This window comes from Sceloporus occidentalis, unplaced genomic scaffold (assembly GCF_023333645.1).
Source record: "Sceloporus occidentalis isolate IW3139 unplaced genomic scaffold, rSceOcc1.0.p SCAF_121, whole genome shotgun sequence".
Lineage (NCBI taxonomy): Eukaryota > Metazoa > Chordata > Lepidosauria > Squamata > Phrynosomatidae > Sceloporus > Sceloporus occidentalis.
In genome coordinates, this window is record NW_028317101.1 from 1 (window position 1) to 24467 (window position 24467).

General features: G+C 39.1%; 1 protein-coding gene across 1 annotated transcript in view; it reads left to right on the forward strand.

The window, feature by feature from the left end:
- Positions 1-3018: 3018 nt before the first annotated feature.
- LOC149282166 (phospholipid-transporting ATPase IF-like) overlaps positions 3019-24467 on the forward strand; it is a gene marked incomplete at its 5' end in the record, with an annotated part of 32743 nt that continues 11294 nt past the window's right edge. The window contains 21 exons of the mRNA XM_089498470.1: positions 3019-3117; positions 6391-6471; positions 7364-7471; positions 7801-7929; positions 8086-8189; positions 12999-13046; positions 13261-13325; positions 13823-13904; positions 14367-14517; positions 14839-15036; positions 15529-15687; positions 15831-16006; positions 16973-17041; positions 17523-17596; positions 17675-17778; positions 18091-18272; positions 18851-19054; positions 19199-19352; positions 19464-19566; positions 19841-19986; positions 23464-23523. Coding sequence (XP_089354596.1) covers positions 3019-3117; positions 6391-6471; positions 7364-7471; positions 7801-7929; positions 8086-8189; positions 12999-13046; positions 13261-13325; positions 13823-13904; positions 14367-14517; positions 14839-15036; positions 15529-15687; positions 15831-16006; positions 16973-17041; positions 17523-17596; positions 17675-17778; positions 18091-18272; positions 18851-19054; positions 19199-19352; positions 19464-19566; positions 19841-19986; positions 23464-23523 — 2496 coding nt within the window. The remainder of the gene's footprint in view (positions 3118-6390; positions 6472-7363; positions 7472-7800; positions 7930-8085; positions 8190-12998; positions 13047-13260; positions 13326-13822; positions 13905-14366; positions 14518-14838; positions 15037-15528; positions 15688-15830; positions 16007-16972; positions 17042-17522; positions 17597-17674; positions 17779-18090; positions 18273-18850; positions 19055-19198; positions 19353-19463; positions 19567-19840; positions 19987-23463; positions 23524-24467) is intronic.

The window sequence follows — 24467 nt, forward strand, 5'->3', positions numbered from 1 at the left end:
CCATGATATTTTATGCACACTTGTTGACGTTCCAGGCTTTTTTTTTCCCAGGGCTTCCATAATTTCTCACACGTTCGCTGCTTTGACATGTTATTCGTTGGCATGTTGCGATGTCACATTTTTTTCACACATCTCATTTGTGTTACATTTATGAAACAATAAGGAATGTTAACTTTCTTTTTTGCTACCTTCAATGTTTTTTTTTTCCTGTCTGTAACTCTTAATTATGTATATATTTATATCGTGTATAGAAGCAACAGGGATGTGTTTATCCACACACATACATCAACCTGTCAGAGTATGTCCATGCATTTTCTTTTTATTGTTAGTATTACAACAATGCATGCAAGGGGGGTGATCACTTTTTCAAAGCAGAAAAACCTTAAGTTGTTATCCTAGCAGTAATGAATGGGAGTGGTGCTTTTTGAGCTTTTTTTTATGACGTGTTGGCGGCACTTCTCTTCCTTCCTTCTTCTCTTCCTTCTTTCCCCTACCCTTCTCTCTCTTCTCTTTCCCTTGTCTTCTTCTGCTTTGTCTCTTCCTGTCTTCTTCTTTCCGCCTTTCTTCTTTCTTCTCCTCTTCTTTCTTCCCTATGTCTGTTTCTTCCTTCTCTTCTCTCCCCTTCTCATCTTCTCTCTTTTTCCCTCTTCCTTCTTCTCTCTGTTCCTCCTCCCTTCCTTCTTTCCTCTCTCTCTGTTTCCTTCTTCTCTTCCTTGTTCCCTTCTTTTTCTTGTTCCTTCCTGTTCTCTTTCCTCCTCTTCTTTCCTCGTCCTCTAGTTCTTTCGCTCTGTTGCTTCTTCTTCCTGTCTTCTCTGAAACTCTACTTCAACTCAAACTTTCAAAGCAGACTCTACTGTGCTGTCGAAACCAAAGGTATAAATGTCAGAGCAAACTAACATAGAAACCAAAATCAATGCTGACAACTCTCTGTATTCCCCCCCTCTCTTTCTCCCCCCCCTCTCTCTCTCTTTCCTCCCCCTCTCTCTCTCTTTCCTCCCCCTCTCTCTCTCTTTCCTCCCCCTCTCTCTCTCTTTCCTCCCCCTCTCTCTCTCTTTCCTCCCCCTCTCTCTCTTTCCTCCCCCTCTCTCTCTCTTCCTCCTCCTCCCCCTCTCTCTCTCTCTCCTCCCCTCTCTCTCTCTCTTCCTCCCCCTCTCTCTCTCTCTTTCCTCCCCCTCTCTCTCTCTCTTTCCTCCCCCTCTCTCTCTCTCTCTCTTTCCTCCCCCCTCTCTCTCTCTCTCTCTCCTCTTTCCTCCCCCTCTCTCTCTCTCTCTTTCCTCCCCCTCTCTCTCTCTTTCCTCCCCCTCTCTCTCTCTCTCTTTCCTCCCCCTCTCTCTCTCTCTCTCTCTTCCTCCCCCTCTCTCTCTCTCTCTCTTTCCTCCCCCTCTCTCTCTCTCTCTTTCCTCCCCCCCTCTCTCTCTCTTTCCCCCCTCTCTCTCTCTCTTTCCCCCCACTCTCTCTCTTCCCCCCCCCTCTCTCTCTCTCTTTCCCCCCTCTCTCTCTCTCTTTCCCCCCCTCTCTCTTCCCCCCTCTCTCTCTTCCCCCTCTCTTTCCTCCCTCTCTCTTTCCTCCCCCCCTCTCTCTCTCTTCCCCCTCTCTTTCCTCCCTCTCTCTTTCCTCCCCCCTCTCTCTTTCCTCCCCCCCTCTCTCTCTCTTCCCCCCTCTCTCTCTCCTCTTCCCCCCTCTCTCTCTCTCTTCCCCCCTCTCTCTCTCTCTTCCCCCCCTCTCTCTCTCTCTTCCCCCCTCTCTCTCTCTCTCTCTCTCTCTTCCCCCCTCTCTCTCTCTCTTCCCCCTCTCACTTTCCTCTCTCTCTCACTTTCCTCCCCCTCTCTCTCTCACTTTCCTCCCCCCTCTCTCTCTCACTTTCCTCCCCCTCTCTCTCTCACTCTCCCCCCCCCCTCTCTCTCTTTTCCTCCCCCTCCCCCCCCTCTCTCTCTCTTTCCTCCCCCCTCTCTCTCTCTCTCTCTCTCTCTCTCTCTCTCTTTCCTCCCTCTCTCTCTCTCTCTCTCTCTCTCTCTCTCTTTCCTCCCCCTCTCTCTCTCTTTCCTCCCCTCTCTCTCTCTTTCCCCCCCCTCTCTCTCTTCTCCCCTCTCTCTCTCTCTTCCCACCTCTCTCTCTCTCTCTTCCCCCTCTCTTTCCTCCCCTCTCTCTTTCCTCCCCCCTCTCTCTCTCTTCCCCCCCTCTCTCTCTCTTCCCCCCTCTCTCTCTCTCTTCCCCCCTCTCTCTCTCTCTTCCCCCCTCTCTCTCTCTCTTCCCCCCTCTCTCTCTCTCTTCCCCCTCTCTTTCCTCCCCCTCTCACTTTCCTCCCACTCTCACTTTCCTCCCCCCTCTCTCTTTCCTCCCCCCTCTCTCTCACTTTCCTCCCCCCCCTCTCTCTCACTTTCCTCCCCCCTCTCTCTCTCACTTTCCTCCCCCCTCTCTCTCTCACTTTCCTCCCCCCTCTCTCTCTCACTTTCCCCCCCCCCTCTCTCTCTCACTTTCCTCCCCCCCTCTCTCTCTCTCTCTTTCCTCCCCCCTCCCCCTCTCTCTCTCTCTCTCTCTCTCTCTTTCCTCCCCCTCTCTCTCTTTCCTCCCCCCTGTTTAGAAATACTGATTGCCTGGCTAGTGGTGTGTCTAATTAAGACTGTTTCGGGGTCTTTACCATTTGGAAGATGAGTAAAAACTGAATAACTGTTGGGCTTTGGAAGGTGGCTCTAATATACAATCTAGAACGCTGCAATTAACAGAAAGGGCATCACAATTGTGTTTAATGCCAGATACTCTAAATATGTTATGGTGAGGACAAGAAAGACATTGAAAATCCCCTCCATGTAAAGTTACAAAATAAGGAAGCTTTTCCAAACACTAACTTACATCCAAAGCATATGGTGCAAGGGGTTCTGGGTAGGTATATGCAAATATATATTTTTGGAACAGAAATGTTTGGCTGGAGGCTACAGCCTCGACAATTTGACCCTTTAGCAAATTGTACTAGACTTTCCTGCTGCTTAATGTTCATACACTGATGGTTGTTTATTTTTTTCCTCGCAGTATACCGTTTTGAATTTTGTTCCGAAGAATTTATTCGAACAGTTTCGAAGAATAGCTAATTTTTATTTTCTCATCATTTTCCTTGTTCAGGTAAGTTGTTTCAAACGCTCCTGTAAATAAGTGGAATACCTCTAGCAAACAAGACATTGTATGTGGACTAAAAATAGTTACCCCCCCCTCCATGTTTACTAAAAAATGTACAGTAATAACAGGGTGTGGCTTTAAAACCATGTATTTGCCCCAAACTACTAATTTACCTACGGATCCTTAACACATGAAATGAAAATTCCAACATAAGTGTTTGGTTTTTACTGATGCAGAGTTAGGAGGAGGGTTATGGTTTCATTTGTTGGATAAATATATGTAATATAAATATAGTGTCCATATGCTGTAAATGCATCAGAAAAATTGGACTAAGTAATATTGCTGTATCTCACATATAGTTTGCAAGGGTTTTCATACCACGTGGCATATTATCTTTAACAGCCTGTTTTATGTTTGATAAGTCTGTGATATTATTACTGTTGCCAAGGCTGGACAGATCTCTGGAGCCTGGTATCCATGTCTCCTAAAATTGAACTTATGCCAGTTAACCTTTATGCTGGCTTGTATTGGTCTTTATCCATAAACCCTTTTCTGGTTCATTTAAGTAATTAGACAGGATTTTTCATTCAGTAGGGTTTCTGAGACCTGGATTATTACCGAGTAGTATTATTGTCACATTGTCCGTCTGAAATAAGAGGTAAATTCTGTCTGTGTATTATGTATATTTTTGCTGAAAAGCAAATTACTGACTTACAGAAGAAACGGTATTTCTGTTTTCTGTAAAGGTCTGGCAAGATGCCATGATCATCCACACTAATTTTGTCAGTAACAGCTGACACAAGTTTATGGAGGTAGGGGTTGTTTTCAGGACTGTCTGAAACATCCCTGGTTAGGGAAACCTAGTTGAAACTAGTGATTTTAGGATATTTATTTTGTCTGTTTGGTAAAGTACATTGAACATTAGGTTTGAAATAAAAAAAAAAAAAAAAAGGGAACAAACAAGCAAAGGTAGGCTCAGTCTTAAACTTTTTCCTTTAATGAGTGTACTGGAAAATTAAGAATGGTTTGGGGGTGGCTTAACTAGTTCAAACGGAAACAGGAGATTTCCCCTACTCCGCAAAAGAAGGACAAAGAAAACGTTTGGTAAAAAAGAAAAAAATGGTTCTGCACTCAACTCCCAGCAAGCTGGGTGCTAGCAGGAAAAAATGGACAGCATAAACCCACTTGAAGCACACAAACAAAGAAAAGGAATCCCAGCACTCCAAACAGCTTCCAGTCTTTAGGATACTTTATTAAGCGAGAGCAAACAAAAGCAACGTTTCGGCCTTTGTCAAGAAAACGTTTGGGGCTAGGATTCTGTTCTGCAGTATGTTTTAAGCTGTTGTCTACGTAAGATATTTGTGGTAAATGATTTCCGTTGTCACTGTAGGAGAGCGTTTGGACTTCATTGATCAGTGTGGTTTAATACAAGGAGGGGGGTTGCATTGCACCAAGCTAAAACTAACGCCTTAGAGTTTAGAAAGGCTCAAAAATGGAAATATTTGTAGGTGAGTTTTTGATGATCTGGATATCTTTAGATGGAGCCCAGAAGAAGTGAAGCGATGGTCTGCTAAAGGAAGCAGATCATTGCGTTAAACTTGGTTAAGACTAAGATGGAATATACCCAAAGTTAAGAGCTCCAGAGTGTCCTGGGAAAAAGCCATTGGTGGACTTATTTAACCAGTCACTGTTGGCAGGAGCAGCTCCAGAAAACTGGAACTTGGCAACTGTAGTACCACTAAACAAAAAGTGGAAACCCTGCCAGCTACAGACCAGTAAGACTTAATGGAAACCATGCTACAGTATAGGATTGGTAAATATCTGGAAGTAAATGGTTTGCGTGATCGGAAACGGCACAGGTTTACTACAGGGTGATCCTGTTCAAATATTTTTACTGGGTAAAATTGACCAGGGAGGAGCAGTAGATATCGCCTATCTATAGGACCAGAGAAAGGACTGAAAGGGGTTTAAATCCATTGCATTAAGAAGAAAATAAATAAACCTGCAGACTAGTTGGGCAGAATGGTTCTTATCTGCCATCAAATTCTATGTTTCTATGAGGGCCTGATGTAGTGTTGCAAAGAAAACATTGTATGAAACACACACATATGCATTAGGGGATGTCAGAACCGGAAAATATTAATTTGATACAAGAAAACATTGAATAACACATCATACAAGTAATGTTTGCACTTCTGCATTTCATTTTAGTTGTATCTCAAATCTGACATTTCACATTGTAATGCTTCTTCTATGTTAAAGCTTGAAATAAAACCTAATGTGGTGGTGATGTCATCCGAAAACTGCTACATAAAGCATCCATTGGCGAAAAAACATCAATCAGCATTCCAATATTAGCAAAATATCCTTCTTAATATTAAGAATCCTCTGATTTTAGAGACTTTCCCTGCAACCTTTTAGTGGGACTGACTCCTTTTAACCCCTTATGGACCAGCCTGTTTCATTTTTGTACTCTTTGGGACCAAGGCTGTTAACATTTCTTCGGTGCTTGTGTTTAGCTGTAATTTTCTCATCTCCCATTTAGTGAACCCACATACGTTTTATATTGTTTTTTCAGGACAAGAAGGGCTTTCTTCAGATACCTTTTATTGATCATATCCTCTAATTTCCTACATAAACAAAATGAAAAACTTTTTCTCACTTTTACTTGAAAAATCTTCTAAAAAAGCTTGTAAAAAAAAAACCTGCTAAAGAGATTCTACTATTTGTCCTGCAATTAGAAATAGCCAGTGTTTTATGTGTTATTGCTTATGGGGCAATAAGTACAGGTAGCGTTTTGTTGTTTCAAAACCATTTTTTTCCAAATCTGGTTATTCTGCCCCCATGTGCTATTTTGATTATCTTTAAAGCCAACTAATGCAATTTACGCCATCAAACCATATATTTTTGAAAACTAGACACCCAAAGGTATTTCAAATGCTGGTATTTTAACCCTTTAAATGCACAAGATTCTACCACCAGCCTTTGCCAGAGTTGTTGGTAGTAATTACACCCCCCCACACACACATTGTACTTCAGGTATAAATTTTTAGCTCCTTGTATATGTCACTATCAAACACTACCCCAATATTTGTCAGTTGTTAAAGGGTTAAACATTAGTTATGTTTCCTTGAACATTCCTTGCACCTTGACTTGTATTTATATTTTTCTAGTCTGTGTTCCAGTTTCTAAAAATAATAAACCTTTTTCTTGCCCGATTTGCTTGTATATATATATTTTCTGATTCTTAAATGTCAAACATTTAATTTTTTCTTTCAGCTTATGATCGATACCCCCACAAGTCCTGTAACAAGTGGACTTCCGTTGTTTTTTGTAATAACAGTAACTGCCATAAAACAGGTATGTAACATAATATATTAAATATTGAACATGAAACAGGAGCGCTCTTGTGTTTTGTCTGTGAAAGCGTATGTCTCGTGGGTGTTTTCTAAATCACGTAATCTGATGCTAGGAGCTCAAGGGTCTCCATATACCCTGAGCCTGATGTTGGGTTTCATGAGGCACTGGCTTCACCGCTATGTTAAAGGGACCGTCTAATGTCCCTGATATCCGCAGTAAAAAGAGAGAGCATATTAAAGTGATAACTATCGTTCTGCATTTATGGTTAATGCATGTGCATAATTGCTGCTACACCCCTGGGAAACCCCAGATCATGCATTAAAAATACTCAGGTTTGTATTGCAAATGGTGCTGTCCTATTTTGTGTTTACACTTAAGGAGGAAGTTGATGTGAAAGTTAATTTTTTTCCTTGGAGCTTGTTGGTTTCTCAGCTGATGGTCTTGTGGTTTGCGTGTATTAATTATGGGAAACTGCTTTCACTTCCAGCTCTCTCACCATAACAAAGTAATTCTACCATTTTAACACAATTGACTGGTGATGTGTTAAATATCGTGATGTGGAACAAATTATATGTAACATACCTTCGCATTTGCATAGTTTTTGTATCAAACGTCTTTAATTGTTTTTATAAATGAGCTCTTGGAAAGACAGAATCATTGTTACACTCTGCTTCAACTGATTACTAAATGGGAATAAAATTCAATTTAGCCATCTGCCTGCCGGATTGAATAAATTATTCAAAATGTAATTGATAGTCTCATCAGAATACTGACTTCTCATGTAGACTTCCAGTACCGATGATCAAATTGTAATTCTAAAACGTAGTGTTGGATATGTAATAGTTTATTTTGACAGTCTCTTTGCATGGCTTAATTCTGCTGTGATTTTTAGGGCTATGAAGACTGGTTACGACATAAAGCAGACAATGAAGTCAACGGAGCTCCGGTTTATGTTGTTCGGAGTGGAGGCCTTGTTAAAACTAGATCAAAAAACATAAGGGTATGTATCGACTTAAAGCATATACAGATTCAGCATTGTAGACTGAACACGTAGTAAACAAATTATAAGTGATTGATGCTTGGTATGCTCTTGTTAACCCCTCAAGCGTATACACTCTATTTCACCCGAAGAGGGAGAGGGATTTCTGTATCAGTATCTCAATCTGTGGTGTGTGCCACTTGGGTTCCTTGTTATGGGATCAGGGTGTATGCACCCAGCGGGTCTTGGAAAGTTGTGTATGTTTAATTTTGTTTGATTAGCGTATATGGGTGTGGGTGGGTATAATAATTACTATAGCTTTATAAACCTTGTCTATTTTACATTTTTAGGTAGGTGACATTGTCAGAGTAGCCAAAGATGAGACTTTTCCCGCTGACCTGGTGCTGCTATCGTCGGACAGATCCAATGGCTCGTGCCATGTGACAACTGCAAGTCTGGATGGTGAAACTAATCTCAAGGTTAGTCTTGTGCCACCCAATGCTTAGTCAACTTGAAGTTCAATCGTGTATTTTCACCAGAAACATTATTGTAAATCACACTCCAAATTGTTCTGATTTCCAATCTTGCAAGATATTTTAAGCATATATGTAACATGGAAAAATCACTTCCCACAGACTCACTTTGCTGTTCCAGAGACAGCGGTGTTACAGACTGTTGTAGACCTGGATACATTGATTGGCGTCATAGAGTGTCACCAACCAGAAGCAGATCTCTACAGGTAAATTTATATAGGTGTATATATATTTTATGCTCGTGTCTTATTTTCTAACAAAATAGTATATCATCAGAGCAACATGTACCAAAAGAAATTACCACAAATAGTATTATGCTACTGACTAGAGTGTTGTATCTGTTGGTACTGGCAAGTCCTGGATGTGACATCTATGTCTCAGTGCATATGTGTATCATCTTAAGGTGATATTGTATGCATTTTGGGTATATGAATAGATCTTGTGTGTTAGCTTCAAGCAACATTAAAAATGTGCTAGTTTCTTTAGAGCTGTGGTATTAGTAAGTTTGTTTTAGATGGCAAATATGTAAGACGACCAGCTAACACAAAACATGAGTTAACAAATGAAAACTTTTTAACCCCTTAACGACCTTTGCCGGTTCAGGACCGTGACGGAAAAACGGTCACTTAACGACCTTTGACGGTCCTGAACCGTCAAAAAATTTAAGCTTAGAAAGTGATCAACGATCACTTTATTCGCTTAAACGGCGTTGCTGTAATGCCTCGATGTCTGGCCCCTCCCCGGGGCGTCAACATCCGCAATACATTGTATGGCGGCGGATGCCCGTTTTAAAAGTGTTTAGGAGGCGATCAACGATCACCTCCTAAACTTAAATGGGGTCGCTGGAATGCCTCGATCAGGTGGCATCCAGCGACACCAAACACTTACCTCCGAAGCGGTCACAGCCGCCGCTGCCGGTGATCTCTGGCTCCACTTGCAGGTTGAATACAGGTACTGCATTCAACCATGCAAGTCAATGGAGCCCAGCTTTCTAATCACAATGTGATTAGTAAAATATTCAAAAAAATAATAAAAAAAAAAAAAAATTATGCAGTGATGTCACTAGAGGAACCATCCAGTACCAGCAAAATGTGTAAAAAAAATATAAAAAAAAGTATTAAATAAAATAAAATAAAAAAATAAAGTTTATTATTTTGAGCAAGTGCTAAAATTTCTCAAAAATCTCAACAAAGAGTTAAAATAAAAGCACCTCAAATACCCAAGGGGGTGTCTAATATAAAAAAAAAAATGGCTGATGGGGTAAATTGGAGTGGTCGAGCTCAAAGATAGGGCATAGGGCATAGGTACAGACTGACCAAAATGGAGAAAAAAAGCGCACTTCCCAAATGTGGCATTTTAAATCTCAAACAACACGACAAACCCATGCATGTGGGGTATCACTGCACTCAGGAGATGTTCCTGAACACACATTGGGCTGTTGTTTGACAGTGACATATACCAGGACCTGTATATCTATAACTAAAGTACAATTTGTGTGGGAAAAAATTAAAAAAATTACTATTACAAAGTGTGGTTGTATAACTGTTGCATGGAAAGGGTTAAAATAACAGCATTTGAAATACCTTGGGGTGTCTAGTTTTCAAAAATATATGGTTTGAATGGGTTAAATTGAGTTAACTGGCTTCAAAGATGTTCCAAAGAGGAGATGGAGGCAGACTGACCAGATTTGTTAAAAAAGGTTTGGAAATCATAAAACGCTGCTTGTACTTATTGCCCTATAACTTACAAAAAACAGCAAAAAAACATAAAAACATTGGGTATTTCTAAACTCAGGACAAGTAGTAGAATCTATTTAGCTAGTTTTTTTACTTGCTTTTTTAGGTGAGTAAAAGATTTTTCAAATAAAAGTCATAAAATGTGTATTTTTTTTCAATTTTTCACCATGTTTTTTTTCAATTTTTTTTTTATAGTAAATAAGATGATAGGATCAAAATAATGGTACCTGAAGAAAGCCCATCTTGTCCTGAAAAAAACAATATATAACTTATGTGGGTACACTAAATGGGTGAGGAGAAAATTACAGTTGAACACAAGCACCACAAAAGTATTAAAACAGCCTCGGTCCCACAGGGTACAAAAAGAAAAAATGAGCCCGGTCCTTAAGGGGTTAAAGTGCATCGTTGTCACTTTTTAATGACTTCCATAAGTAATTTTTCTCTTGTGAACATGCAGTATGCTTAGAAAGCGGGAATTGTATGTTATGTTGTAGGCAGATGTAATAGAGCACAAAGCGTGTCTACTAGTGTGATTGGCCAGACAGCTGCGTGTAGGACTGCAACTAACGATTATTTTCATAATCGATTAGTTGGCCGATTATTTTTTCGATTAATCGGATGAAAAAAATAAAAATTTTCATTTATTTTAAATTATTTAATAAAGTAACATAGGATGTTAAAAACAAACGGCAGAATAACATTTTTTTCTTGTTTTTATTTCCCCAACCTGCCCCCCAGTTATGCATATTTGAGCCCAGGCTTGCCACACTGCCCTCCCAAACATGCCACACTGCCCTCCCCACATATGCCTTATATACCCTATATGCCTTATACCCCCAGATATGTCACTCCGTCCTCCACAGGTATGCCGTATAACCCCCTGATATGCCATAGTGCACTCATAGGATTTGCAGACTCGTTCACAGACACAATACTTTTATAAATAAATACAGGATTAATCTTCACTGCCCCCAGGATTTAGATTCCCCTCAGTTTGCCCCCCTTTACCTCTAACTAACTGCACCTTAAGTTAACCTTATTAAATTAATTAAATTAACCCTCAGTCCTCAGCATTAAATTAATCCTGAAGAGAAGACCCCATCAACCACAACTTCCCCTAAATTAACCCATTAACTATAACTGCCCCTAAATTAACCCTAAACACCCCATCAACCACAACTGCCCCTAAATTAAACCCTAAACACCCCATCAATCACCACTGCCCCTAAATTAACCCTAAACACCCCATTAACTATAACTGCCCCTAAGTTAACCCTAAACACCCCATTAACTATAACTGCCCCTAAGTTAACCCTAAACACCCCATTAACTATAACTGCCCCTAAGTTAACCCTAAACGCCCCTAAATTAACCCTAAACACCCCATTAACAATAACTGCCCCTAAGTTAACCCTAAACACCCCATTAACTATAACTGCCCCTAAGTTAACCCTAAACACCCCATTAACTATAACTGCCCCTAAGTTAACCCTAAACACCCCATTAACTATAACTGCCCCTAAGTTAACCCTAAACACCCCATTTAACTATAACTGCCCCTAAATTAACCCCCACCTCCCCTAATTTTCAGCAGCCCAAATATTAATTTTATACTCAGTTGAGTGTCACAGCCATGGCGATGCAAAGGAAATGGGTGGAGCCAATCGGCCATTTGGCTCCACCCCTTTCTTCCTCCCTGCAGTCACTGCCGATTGGCCCCGCCCCTTTCTCCAGCAGCAATTGCAGGGAGGGACTGGAAAAAGGAAGTGGGCGGGCCAATCGGCAGTGACTGCAGGGAGGAAACTGTAAGTAGCAACTGCTGCTGTGACTCCTGTGAGTCACACTAACGGATTATAACACGAGGGGTATTTTTCAGAGCATTTGCTCTGAAAAAACCCTCATTTTATAATCGACAAAAATCGATTCAACTAATCGATAATGAAATTCGTTGCCAACGAATTTCATTATCGATTATCATCGATTTTATCGATTAGTTGTTGCAGCCCTAGCTGCGTGTTTCTCTCTACCCAACATGTTACCTGTACCACTGGTTAAAATGGTTTGTTTTGTTTGTAATGGTATGGTCACCTCTGTGGTTGTTACCATACCTTAACTAAAAATGTAGGAATTTGGTAAATGACAGCTATGCAATGCACTGTAGACAAGTTATTCGATGACCTCTGTAACATAAGTAAGTAATAAGGGCTGAGAGCTGGGATGTATTTTAGTATCGGTCTAAGGCTTCCATAAGCATTTTAGACTTTCCCTGTTAGTATTTCTCAAAGTCTTCTTTGAGAATGTATTGCGTTTACTTTAGTGCTAAATAGATCCCTGTTGTTATTTATGTTAGTCAATTCTTTATGTCTATTAACTATTTGGGGTTTATTCACTGAAACAGGGAATGACACTAGAGTTGTGGTTCCATGTCCTTGAACTGGCTGTGTATTCTGAAGGTCCATCCCTGGCTAATTTGAAGGGTTGAGGTGACACAGGGTCATGCATGGTTACTTCAGTGAGATGACCTTTAAATATGCTCAATACCCGACCACCCATTCCTAGAGCAGAAGCTCACTAGCTTTGGCCCTTCGTGATGTAAATTGGCGACAGGGGTAAGGGAAATAAAAACTGAATGAGCTTATGTTTCTGCAAGGTTTTGTGTTTTTTTCATTTAACTTCACTTTCGAAGGTGAAATGAGGTGTGGTACAAAGGTTACATGGTGGTTGGCGTTAAGATAATGTCTCAAAAGCTTCTGTATTCGGAACCTCAGAGGGTTGAGCAATTGCAGTGTTTATAGTTTGTATTGCAGATTTTAACCACCCCATCGAGTTTGAGTAGTACACTGGCTGAAATCTATTTAACGTGACTCACTTTACATTAATAGGTCACAGATCTTCTTTTTCAGTTTTTTTTTTTTTAAATAACTTTAACTGCTTGAAGACCCTCTGCATGTAGTTTCCCTCTCCTTCAAAAATTGGGGGGAATGACAAAACTGCAAGAACATTGACATCACTGAGTTCTACAAGCTAGGTCCTTAATGTGGACAGTGCAAATTAATAATAAAAGGAGAGAAATAAATATAAAACATGCTCCAATACCACTAGAAAAATAAAAATCACCCAAAAGTACTATGTAAGGGACCACTAGAACTTAGAGACTTTAAGAAGATACAGAAATATCTCATCTGAACAGCGCTCAAACGGATTTTTGCCCTTTTAAATGCATTTTCATGACATATTTTTAAGTAATTCTCGACATAACTTTTTTTATTATTTCTTAAGGTTTGTTGGGAGAATAACCGTGCGTCAGCATTCAGAAGACATAGTTCGGTAAGCTGCTTTTAAATTAGTTTAAGCGCTGGTTTTGACGTTTTTGTATACTTTGGCTATAGCTTAACAGAAAGCCGTTTCACACATTTGTAGTTTATGCGCAAAACACCAAAACATACACATTTTCTAGTTCATGTTCGTGGTACTGTAGGTGGTGCTTTTTTCCCCCCAAGTGTTTTCACTAAAGAACATTTTCTTGTCAACTACTTTTTAGGCCACTTGGGCCAGAAAACCTGTTACTGCGAGGCGCAAGGTTAAAAAATGCCAAAGAAATTTTCGGTAGGTTTATCTTTATTCTCGTTTCGTGTGATCTGTTGCTCAGTGCGTTCGGGATTAAACAGAAGTCTATACCACAAGCCACCAATTTAGCCATTTGCATTACCCATTCTCTAGTAGAAAATTTTAAAATCTTATCACCATAGCAACCAAATGAATAGAAGCGGAGAAGGACCATTCGGACCACCTAGTCTAGATTCTGCCTTAATCAGTAGTCTTGTCATGTATTCATACATATCCATATGCCTGTCCCATGTATGTCCCCTTACTGTATTATTATTTACCATTCTTACTAGGAGACTTATCTGCTACCCTCTCAGTAAAGTAAAATCTACCTATCGTGTTTATTTCCTTGAGCTGAATTCCAATTTTAAACCTGGTTCTTCATCTTACATGAGAAATACTCATTGATGCACACAGCAAGAGAAATACAATTTTAGTGCTTAGAAGTGAGAATGAAATCTTCTGTTTGTTTTTTCTTTCCCCCTTGCGACTTTTAGGGGTGGCGGTATACACGGGAATGGAAGCCAAAATGGCATTAAATTACAAAAGTAAATCACAAAAGAGATCTGCTGTTGAGAAGTAAGTTGTAATTGCTGTGCAGGTGGGATCTGGCTGGCTTAGTAGCCTATTTATTAAAATATACATAGAAGAAGCCTCATGCAATGTGTTTATGGAGCAACAAAAGTAGGCAATATGAACAATCTCATTAAGTCAGCATTTTTTGAAGGTATATGTCTTATATAATCATGTCTATTTTTACTGCACAGGAGGTAGTCTCCTACCTGTGTTTTTTTAGAAATATCCTCACTGATGGTTTGAGTTAATAGCTGAAAAGGTATATCTCTGGGGGATGGGCATTGGAATTTTAGTTATTGTTACCGCCTTAAAAGGTTTTTTTCACATAACGTAACATGCGGTGTTAAATGCCATCCTTGAGGTGTGTAGTTACTGTGTTGTGAGATCTTTTGAGTTCCTAAGACATTGGATGCTTGCCTGTATTTTAAATGAAGGTGTTTGAGAAACTTCTCATTGTTCTTATAGATCCATGAACACGTTTCTGCTTGTGTACCTGATAATTCTGCTCTTTGAAGCCATCTTGAGCACAATTTTGAAATATGCATGGCAAGCTGAGGAGAAATGGGATGAGCCGTGGTACAACCAGAAAACTGAGCATGAAAGGAACAGCAGTAAGGTGTGTATCACCTTTCATACTAATGAAATAAGAGGGTTATTGGATATACATGTCCAAATATAGCATGTTAAACAGCGACGATAATTGTTGATAAATTAGATTTATACTACATTTTAAATATCTTTATGAAATATATCTAATTGTCCTAGACTGCGTATGTGACATGCTAACACCATGGCTGTTTTTTTGATAAACATGTAGTTTGGCCAGAACCAAGTGTCTCATGCATGAAAGTAATTCTCCTGGCTTGTGCACAGATCGCATACCTTGTAATTCTGCTTTTGCTATTGCATTAATACACATGTGTTTTGATTCCACCAGATCCTCAGATTCATTTCGGATTTTCTTGCATTTCTGGTCCTGTACAATTTTATCATTCCTATTTCGCTTTACGTTACCGTGGAGATGCAGAAATTCCTTGGTTCGTTTTTCATTGTTTGGGACCTTGACCTTTACCATGAAGAGACGAATCAGAGAGCTCAGGTTAACACGTCCGACCTCAACGAGGAGCTGGGACAGGTAGTGTATGTTGTCTGTACCGTTACCATTACGTTAACAAAAACTGCCACGGTGTCTCCGTTCAATAATATGGACATGTTTGCATGTCCCTGGACCATTACATCGGTGATGTTGTAAGAGCTCAGTGGAAGCTCTTAAATATTTAGATTTTTTTTTTCTTTCGGTGGTCTGGGCTGTTAAGGGACTCCTTTTTGTGTTTGTCGCAAATCTTTTGTGTGTGTTTATTTGCCCCGGGAACAGGGAGTCTTCCAGTGTTGGGGTGGTAATGCGGTAGCTTGCATTTAGGAGAATAAGCCAAATAGTTCTTTCCCTTTTGTGAAGGAGATGTATTTGTATTTTTATTATTATATGCATATTCCTCAGTATCAGATCTACTTTATAATTCTTGATAACATGCAAAATGTTTTTAACGCTTCAGTGATATTTTTCCTTTGCATGCCCTTCTGTTTGTTTCGATTAGGATTGATCTCTGTATTAATTTCCATGTCACAGGTGGAATACGTGTTCACTGATAAAACAGGCACGCTAACAGAAAATGAGATGCAGTTTCGAGAATGCTCAGTAAATGGAATTAAGTACCAAGAGATCAACGGCAAACTTGTGCCGGAAGGAGTGACTCTAGATTTCCCAGATGGCCCCGTTACAAGTCTTGTAAGATATATTTTATAGTCTACGTTTGCAATAATTTATTGTATACCAAAGTATACCAAAGTACTTTTCCGCCATGTTCATTGTTAGTATTTCGGTGAAAGGAAACTACGTCTGCCCTAAGTAATTCCTTTGTGTTTCTACAGAGCATGGAGGAAGAGCTCTTCTTTAAAGCAGTCTCGTTATGTCACACGGTGCAAATATGCCATGACCAGGTAGATGGGTACTCAGATGGCTTTCAGTGTGCAAATGGCATATCCTCCCAGCAAGAATACTATGCTTCTTCACCAGATGAGAAAGCTTTAGTTGAAGCTTCTAGAAGGTGAGAAGGATTCATGGGCTACTGCTATCATATCATCTATCATTAACTACATTGGCATTTACTTTTTCAACAGAGCTTTTACATCAATACATGTAATGATATCTGTTTAACACTAATGCTAATTTGCATACGTTTTGTTTTTTTTCTTCAAAAGCCATGTTCTTGGGGTTGAAAAAACGCCATCTGGATTAAATCTTCATAAATCTGTATTTCCTCTGAGTTCTATTCCAGAATACACTGCAATGGACAATATCACTAATAAGATTAAACTCTGGATTTGATTTAGAACCGAAAAACACAGTATTCCATTCACGTCTCGTGACATCTTCAAATCTTGAAGATGTTGAGTAGGCGGCTTGAAATCCTTTGCTTTCCTGTAAAGTCTGTTTTCCGGAAGGAATGAATCTTTGTAATTTGAAGCATAAGCTTGTGAGCCGGGCTCGCTTTACCTAATGGATCGCTTTGTTTTAGTCTGTCAGTTCTAGTTTTCTCATACCCTTTTAATATATGTGTTGCAAGAAGAGTTGCATTATTTGTTGGCTCTATGTAAATAAAAGAAATGTTTGCCTTATCTACAGACAGCATTTATCACCGAGGCTATCTTAGGTACACACGGTTACACCTTTTCTATTAGCTTTAGTAGCATCTTTAATTGATTCCATTAATTTTAAAGGGTTTTTTTTTAACCAGTCCTGTAATAGTAGCTTAGGTATGGGCTTCAATTTATAAATCAGTCTCTGAAATAAGATGCATAATGGAACTCTTTTTGAATACTCCCTTGTATCTTTAATAGCTCTTGACTATATCAGCCCTGCCAATAATCTTGTTTAATTGCACTGTTCACCCTGACTGTCGGATCTATTAGAGACTAAATGTTTCCCGTGTTCTTCCACAATACGTGTTTTGTTGTGAGATTGTAACAGCCAAACAAATTAATTACACAATTTTTCCCTTTTTGCGTTACAGAATGGGTGTTGCGTTTTCTGGCATTAATGGAGAAATTATGGATATTAAAGTTCTTGGAAAACTCGAAAGGTAACAATGCAAATCAGAAGGTTTCAAATATTCTAATGATCACTACTTAAATTATTCAATGTAAGAAGCAATATAGTGATAGCCTGAGCATGTATACATGTATATAATGCGCACCAGTATATTATGTGGCAATTCTACTGAATATATACAGTATGTGTCCTTATCAGGCAGAAGTTGTTTTATACACAAATGCAGATTTGTTTCAACGACAATGCGATTGACACTGGTTCATTTATACATCTCAAGTCCAATTTTGTTGTAATGTTCTAAATGTGGAGCAGTTACCATAGAAACCAGTGGAATGTTCCTGCTGATAACTCCACTTGGCTGCAAAAATGATCTTCCCTAGTGTCCGACTGCTCCCGTTACCCCGTAATTGTATTATCTCTATCGATCTCAGCGTTTGGTTTATTAAAAACATATAAGACAGGTAGAAAGATATCTGATATCATTTTGACCTCCGTCTGCTGTCCTCCTTAAGGTACAAGCTTCTACATGTCTTGGAGTTTGATGCAAATCGTCGTCGAATGAGTGTTATTGTACAAAGTTCTTCTGGTAAGAGTTCAAGTCACTTTCTGAAAATATGTTCCTTTCTTATATGGTGTGCTTAATTCCCTTTTGTATTTTCGGCAGGCGACAAAATACTTTTCACCAAGGGAGCGGAGTCGTCTATACTCCCTTATGCCAAAAGTGGAGAAATAGAAAGAACCAGACTACATGTTGACGAATTTGCTTTAGTAAGTTTGTATGTGTATACATTAGGTTTAAGTTAAGTGATTCAATCAAAATATAATTTAATTCAGTGTAATTTAGTATACTTCGTGTGTGGTCAAATGTGCATTCAGGAGAGTTTGTGTAATGTCTATAATCATTTTAAAAGTAAATTCTTAAAACTTGATTTCTTTACAATATATTTGTTTGGGTTACAACTACTTGTACTGTCGAAGACTCTTATTCTGTGCTTGTTTGTATGTACTTGTATAGCTTTGTAGATTTAACTTGTTTCTCACCCTCCGGAAACTTTTTTTTTTTGCTTTCTCCTTTCTTAGAAAGGGCTGAGAACACTGTGTGTTGCCTATAGGAGGTTCACAGCGGAAGAGTACCAGGAGATTGATAGGCGATTGAATGAGGCTAGGACTGCACTACAACAAAGGGAAGAACGCTTAGCTGATGTATTTGACTTCATAGAGCGAGACCTGGAGCTTCTAGGGGCAACTGGGGTAGAAGACAAGTAAGAACAGTGCACTGTCCTGAACTCCTCTTGATAAACTGTACTGGCTGTAATGCACTGGGCCATAGTCTTACAAATCAGATGTGGCACAAATGTGTAAATATGGAGCAATAACCATGGAGGCAGTGGGATATTCTCAATTATTGCCCCAGGAGCTGTTCATAATTTCCCAGTGTCCAATAGAATGTTCCTGCTGCAAAAATTTGTACTCTTATTTTTGAAATAATCCTACTTTTAATAAGTTTCTTATTTTCTTATATTTACAAACTTGATGTATTTAGGAGTATACAGTGGTTCCATGGATCTGTCTATACAGTAACTTTTACTGGACACAACGTGTCCGTTGGAACAATGGAAATTATTGGAGGTTTTACCGAAGTATAGATGGGAATACTCATATAAATCCTGGCTTGGAATATTGGGGTTGGGATTTCAGACTTTCAATAATTCACATACTGGTGAGATTTATAATGGGGCTTCTAAACCTTTGTAAATGAAATATATATAATAAACACAAATCTCCTATATGTTTTAAACCTATGAAACCAGTTGATAAATTTGGACTACAAATGTTTCAGACTCCAGGACAAGGTCCAGGAAACGATAGAGGCCCTTCGTTTGGCAGGGATCAAAGTTTGGGTGCTCACAGGAGACAAGCACGAAACTGCTGTGAGCGTCAGCTTATCCTGCGGGCATTTTCACAGAACCATGAATATCCTTGAACTTGTACAGCAAAAGTCAGACCGTGACTGTGCAGAACAGCTTAGACAGCTCGCAAGGAGGTAGGTGAATGAAGAATGATTGGGCATTCACATACTTCTCAGAGGAAAATTATATTTCACACAACACACAATATTCTTTTGGTTTACTCACACTATATTCATGTAGTACATTTTTGGCTACATGTAATTTTCTGTCTTATCTAGACTACAGGATGATCATGTTATTCAGCATGGGCTGGTCGTGGATGGAGCCAGTCTTTCTTTAGCACTCAGGGAACACGAAAAGCTGTTTATGGAAGTCTGTAAGAGCTGCTCTGCTGTGTTGTGCTGTCGAATGGCTCCTTTACAAAAAGCAAAGGTGAGGACATGCAGGTGTACTTAAAAATGCATTGGCTTGCTTCTTAAGTTGCATGCAAATGTATCAGAAACATCTGTTAACTAAAAAAATCTTTCATGTTTAATATTTTAGGTGGTTAGACTGTTAAAAATCTCTCCAGAAAAGCCCATCACACTAGCTATTGGAGATGGTGCGAACGATGTCAGCATGATACAAGAAGCTCATGTGGGAATTGGTGAGTTATTTTCATATCTATGGACTGGTGATATTAAGTTATCATACGCGGGAGCTCTGACATGTTATTTGTTTTCCATATGACCTCCTTTGGTTGTGACATTGATGGAGAGTTTTGAGGTTAGTGCCAGATTCTGTGATTTGTTGGGAAAATGAGTGGTGTCATGGCATTCAGGCTTTAAAAAAAATAGTATAGGGACTACCACTGTCTCATGATTAAAGAAATGACTGATCGTGACTAGGGAAATGGTAACTGCTTTGCTTTCTTTGTGTAGGCATCATGGGAAAAGAGGGCAGACAGGCTGTGAGGAACAGTGACTATGCAATTGCAAGATTCAAATTCCTCTCAAAACTGCTCTTGGTGCATGGTCACTACTACTACATTAGAATATCCACCCTTGTACAGTACTTTTTTTATAAGGTATGTATCTTTTCGCAGATTTTTGGTGACAACAGTGTCAGCGTGTGTGTGTGTGTGTGTGTATCTCTACATCTTGTAAAAATGTTAAACTATTTAAAAAAACCTAATCACCAAATTTTCACTCGGCGTGTCATAGGGTACATGACTGGAAAGTGCACCTTATTGATAAGCAAAGTGTGTTTTGTTAAATTTATTAAAAGCCATTTTATTTTTCTTGTGAGGTTTACGTTGTCACCGGTGCTACAACAATTGATGCACTTTTGAGAATCCAGTAATATGTCTGTGCACTTATTTTTTAATGCTTTAGTTGGGGGGGCTTTAATGGATTTTGAGTATTTTAAATACTACGCCTACTTCTAAATATATCTGTCCGTGTGATTTGGGCTTTCACAAACGTTGGTTTATAAACATATAAATATATATATAAATATATATACACACCGGTATTTGCCACCTGGTCTCATATATATTGCCAAAAGTAATGTGCTATGGAATGATACTTTTGTTATTGGTCAATACAATACTTGATCATTCAACATGGGAAGCCTGAAGCCACAATTTAGTACGACTAATCCTTGAAATCCTTTAAACAACACAATACCTTAACTTTTGCACTAAATTATTTCAGGGCCTAATATTAGATCCTGCTGCTGATATATATAAATATTAGATCCTGCTGCTGATATATATATATTAGCCCCTGCTGCCCATATATATTAATATTAGTCCCTGCTGCCGATATATATATATAAAAATATATATATATATATATATATATATATATATATATATATTATATCCTGCTGCTGATAGGAGGTATAGATCAACACATTAACACACAAACCCAGCTTTGCATGTATAGATCAATTGAAATTCACTTGTGATCTCAGCACTGAAGGTATATATCAAATAAACAGAATCAGACATACAAATCCTGTATTTGCAGGTATACAATAATAATATATGAAATGTAGCATTGCAGGTATAGATCAAATAAATACATGGAAACAGCATTGCAGGTATTAATCAACTGAACAAGACATACAAACCCTGTATTTGCAGGTATACATAAATAATGTATGGAAACATAGCATAGCAGATATGGATCTACAGAATAACACAGAAACCCAGCTTTGCAGGTGTAGGTCAATTGGAATTCACATAAAAACACAGCATTAAAGGTATATTTTAAACCCCCTACATTACATAGAAACATAGAAAGTGACGGCAGATAAGAACCAGTAGGCCCATCCAGTCTGCCCAACCTCTGAGTACTTTCCTTTAGTACTTACCCTTATCCTATATCTAGCTTGGCCTTATGCCTATCCCATGCTTGCTTAAATGACTTTATTGTATTAACATCTACCACTTCTGCTGGGAGGCTATTCCATGCGTCCACTACCCTTTCCGTAAAGTAATATTTTCTGATGTTACCATTAAACCTTTGCCCATCTAGTTTATGGTTGTGTCCTCTTGTTGTGGTAGTATTTCTCCTTTTAAATAAACTCTCTTCCTTTACCTTGTTGATTGCCTTTAAGTATTTAAATGTTTCTATCATATCCCCCCTGTCCCGTCTTTTTTCCAGGCTATATAGGTTAAGATCCTTTAACCTGTCCTGGTAAGGTTTATCTTGTAATCCATAAACCATTTTAGTTGCCCTTCTCTGCACTTTCTCCAACATTTCTATATCCTTCTGGAGATACGGTCTCCAGTACTGTACACAATACTCCAAGTGAGGTCTCACCAGTGATCTGTACAACGGCATGAGCACTTCCCTCTTTCTACTGCTAATACCGCTCGCTATACAACCAAGCATTCTGCTAGCATTACCTGCTGCTCTACTGCATAGATCACAGGTTGCACACCCCAAAGTCAGCCCTGGCGTCCACACTGCCCACATAGAACCTGGCCAGCACCCAGATAACACACATAAGATTTGCGATCTTTGTCCCATACACACCCTGCCTGTGCCATCTTGGTCCCCAAGGCTCAAACATCCTGCTAGTGCCATCTTTGCCCTTCCACAATTAAACATCTATGATACACACAAACACATTAACTCATGCTCTCCCTCATTCGGACAATTCATCCATTTTAAGAAACTACGCCCCTTGGAGCTTAAAATGAGGGGCTACATGTATTTCTAGGACAAAAGTTGACTGCACAAATAATGATGGAATATGTCGCTTTGGCTAGTTTTTTCTAACCATAACGACATGTTCATTTGTGTCTTGCGCACTCCAGGTTTGTACTAGAAACACATACAGCCCCTCATTTGATGCGCCAAGGGGTGTAGTTCTTGCAAATGTGTACTTTTTGTACCATAATTTAACTTCCTACGTGAGCAGTAATGCTACGTCAAGGCTTCAACCCGAATTACTGATCATTTACACGCCTTTCATATCTAGCAGAAGCACACACCATACTTTCCATACATTCACTCACAGAAGCACACACCATTCTTTCCCCTTACAATCCCAAAGAAATGATGGTAAAGGGAGAAAAAAATCAATTTTACAGGAAAAATAAGTTTTGCAGTAAAAATGCAAGGCGCTCCAGGGATGAGATGGTTACTCACGTACCACACAGGCTAAATGGCTGATTTTATTAATATTTGCAGTTCATCAGGATTTCAAAAATTGCCTCCCTCTACCGTTGGCTAAATTTAACCCCATGATCAAAGGGATCATGGGATTAAAAATTAGTATCGGCCATTTTTAAAAAGGGAATGTGACTTTTTATAGCTATATGATCACTGTGGTAACATTGGCTACCACAGTGGATCATTTAGCTAGAATACTTAAACTTTTTTTTTTTTTTTTTTTTTAAGTTAAACTACTTTATGTTTAAATAATTTTTTAAACTTTTTTTTAAAATTTTATTTTTTTTACTTAACATTTTTTATTCTTTTTACAAGCTATATACCGTTGGAAAGGTGAAGTGATTACCTTTCCAACGGTATATGTTGGGGGTCTGCCCCCATACCTCTTTAACTGACAATTGTCAGTTGTTAATAAAGTTGCGCAGTGATGTCGTCATTGCGCGAGACGTCACCGGGCGGATCGGGTGGCCCCGGTGATGCCCTTCAGTTTGAGGGGCGGATCGCCGGGGTAGGTGGTGATGGAGGTCCACAGACGTCCATCAAGGTAGGGTAGTGCTAGTGACGGCATGGTGCCGTCGTTAGCACCTGACTGGGACTACTAGCGACGGCACCATGCCGTCGTTAGCAGTCAAGGGGTTAAAGTCCCATTGCGGGACTGTCCTGGGTGACTCCAAATTCGGCCGGGGGGCAAGGAATATCCTAGGGGGGGCAATTGCCCCCCTGTAGCGACGCCACTGCACCTTAGATATTTTTCTATGTTGTAGAAATGAATCTCTACAGGAATTATTGCTCTGCTGATTTACTGAAATTAGTAATTTTGTCTACATTTCTTATGTAGACTGTTTTTCTGATATTGTGTATTTTGTCTTTTACAGAATGTGTGCTTTATTACACCACAGTTTTTGTATCAGTTCTTTTGTTTATTTTCACAACAGGTAAGTTGATTTTTTTTATTTTGGTGCCAGCAGTAGACTTGGGGTAAGCAAACTTTCTAAGTAGCAGAAATGTAGATGGTCCATGAGTTGCTGGTTCATACAGTATCTCACAAAAGTGAGTACACCCCTCACATTTTTGTAAATATTTTATTATCTTTTCAAGTGACAACACTTAAGAAATGACACTCTGCTACAATGTAAAGTAGTGAGTGTACAGCCTGTATAACAGTGTAAATTTGCTGTCCCCTCAAAATAACTCAACACACAGCCATTAATGTCTAAACCTTGGCAACAAAATAGTATCATACAAGGCACCCAATGCTAAGCATATATGAATAAATAATTTTTAAAGATTTTACAAACATATGAAAAACTAATTTAAAAAAATATATATAGCGAACGCCGTTACAACGATCTAACAGGAGGAAGCCATCGAAGCTGGCTTCTGCTTACATGGGAGAGTCCAGGCAGGGAGATGTCCCTCCCTCTACAACAGTCATGACATACATGCACATCTTAATGGGCTTCTTGGCACAAGTTTTAGGGACGTACAGGTGTGTCCTAAGTGGATTATATAAGGATTTTAAAGGAATATACAGAAAAAAGAAACGTAAGAGAATTCCAAAAATATACAAAAATTTCAAAATGAACAAAAATGAATAGTAAAAAAAAAAGCAAACACATAAACCAGTATATGCCCTGGTCTCTACCCAGTAAGTGATTGCTTTATATTGTTTTGATTTCTTTTGTACATGCTTTTTGTAGTTCTACTATTTTGTCCAGTCCATTGGGTCGCGTATGCTATTGTTAATTTATTGGATGATGTTGACTTTGATATATATATTTGTCTTTTGATGTAATAAACTATTTGTATATTTTTAATATGGTTATTGTGTATGTGTATATATGTATGTATACGGGGAGCTATTGTGTAGCCTGCACCC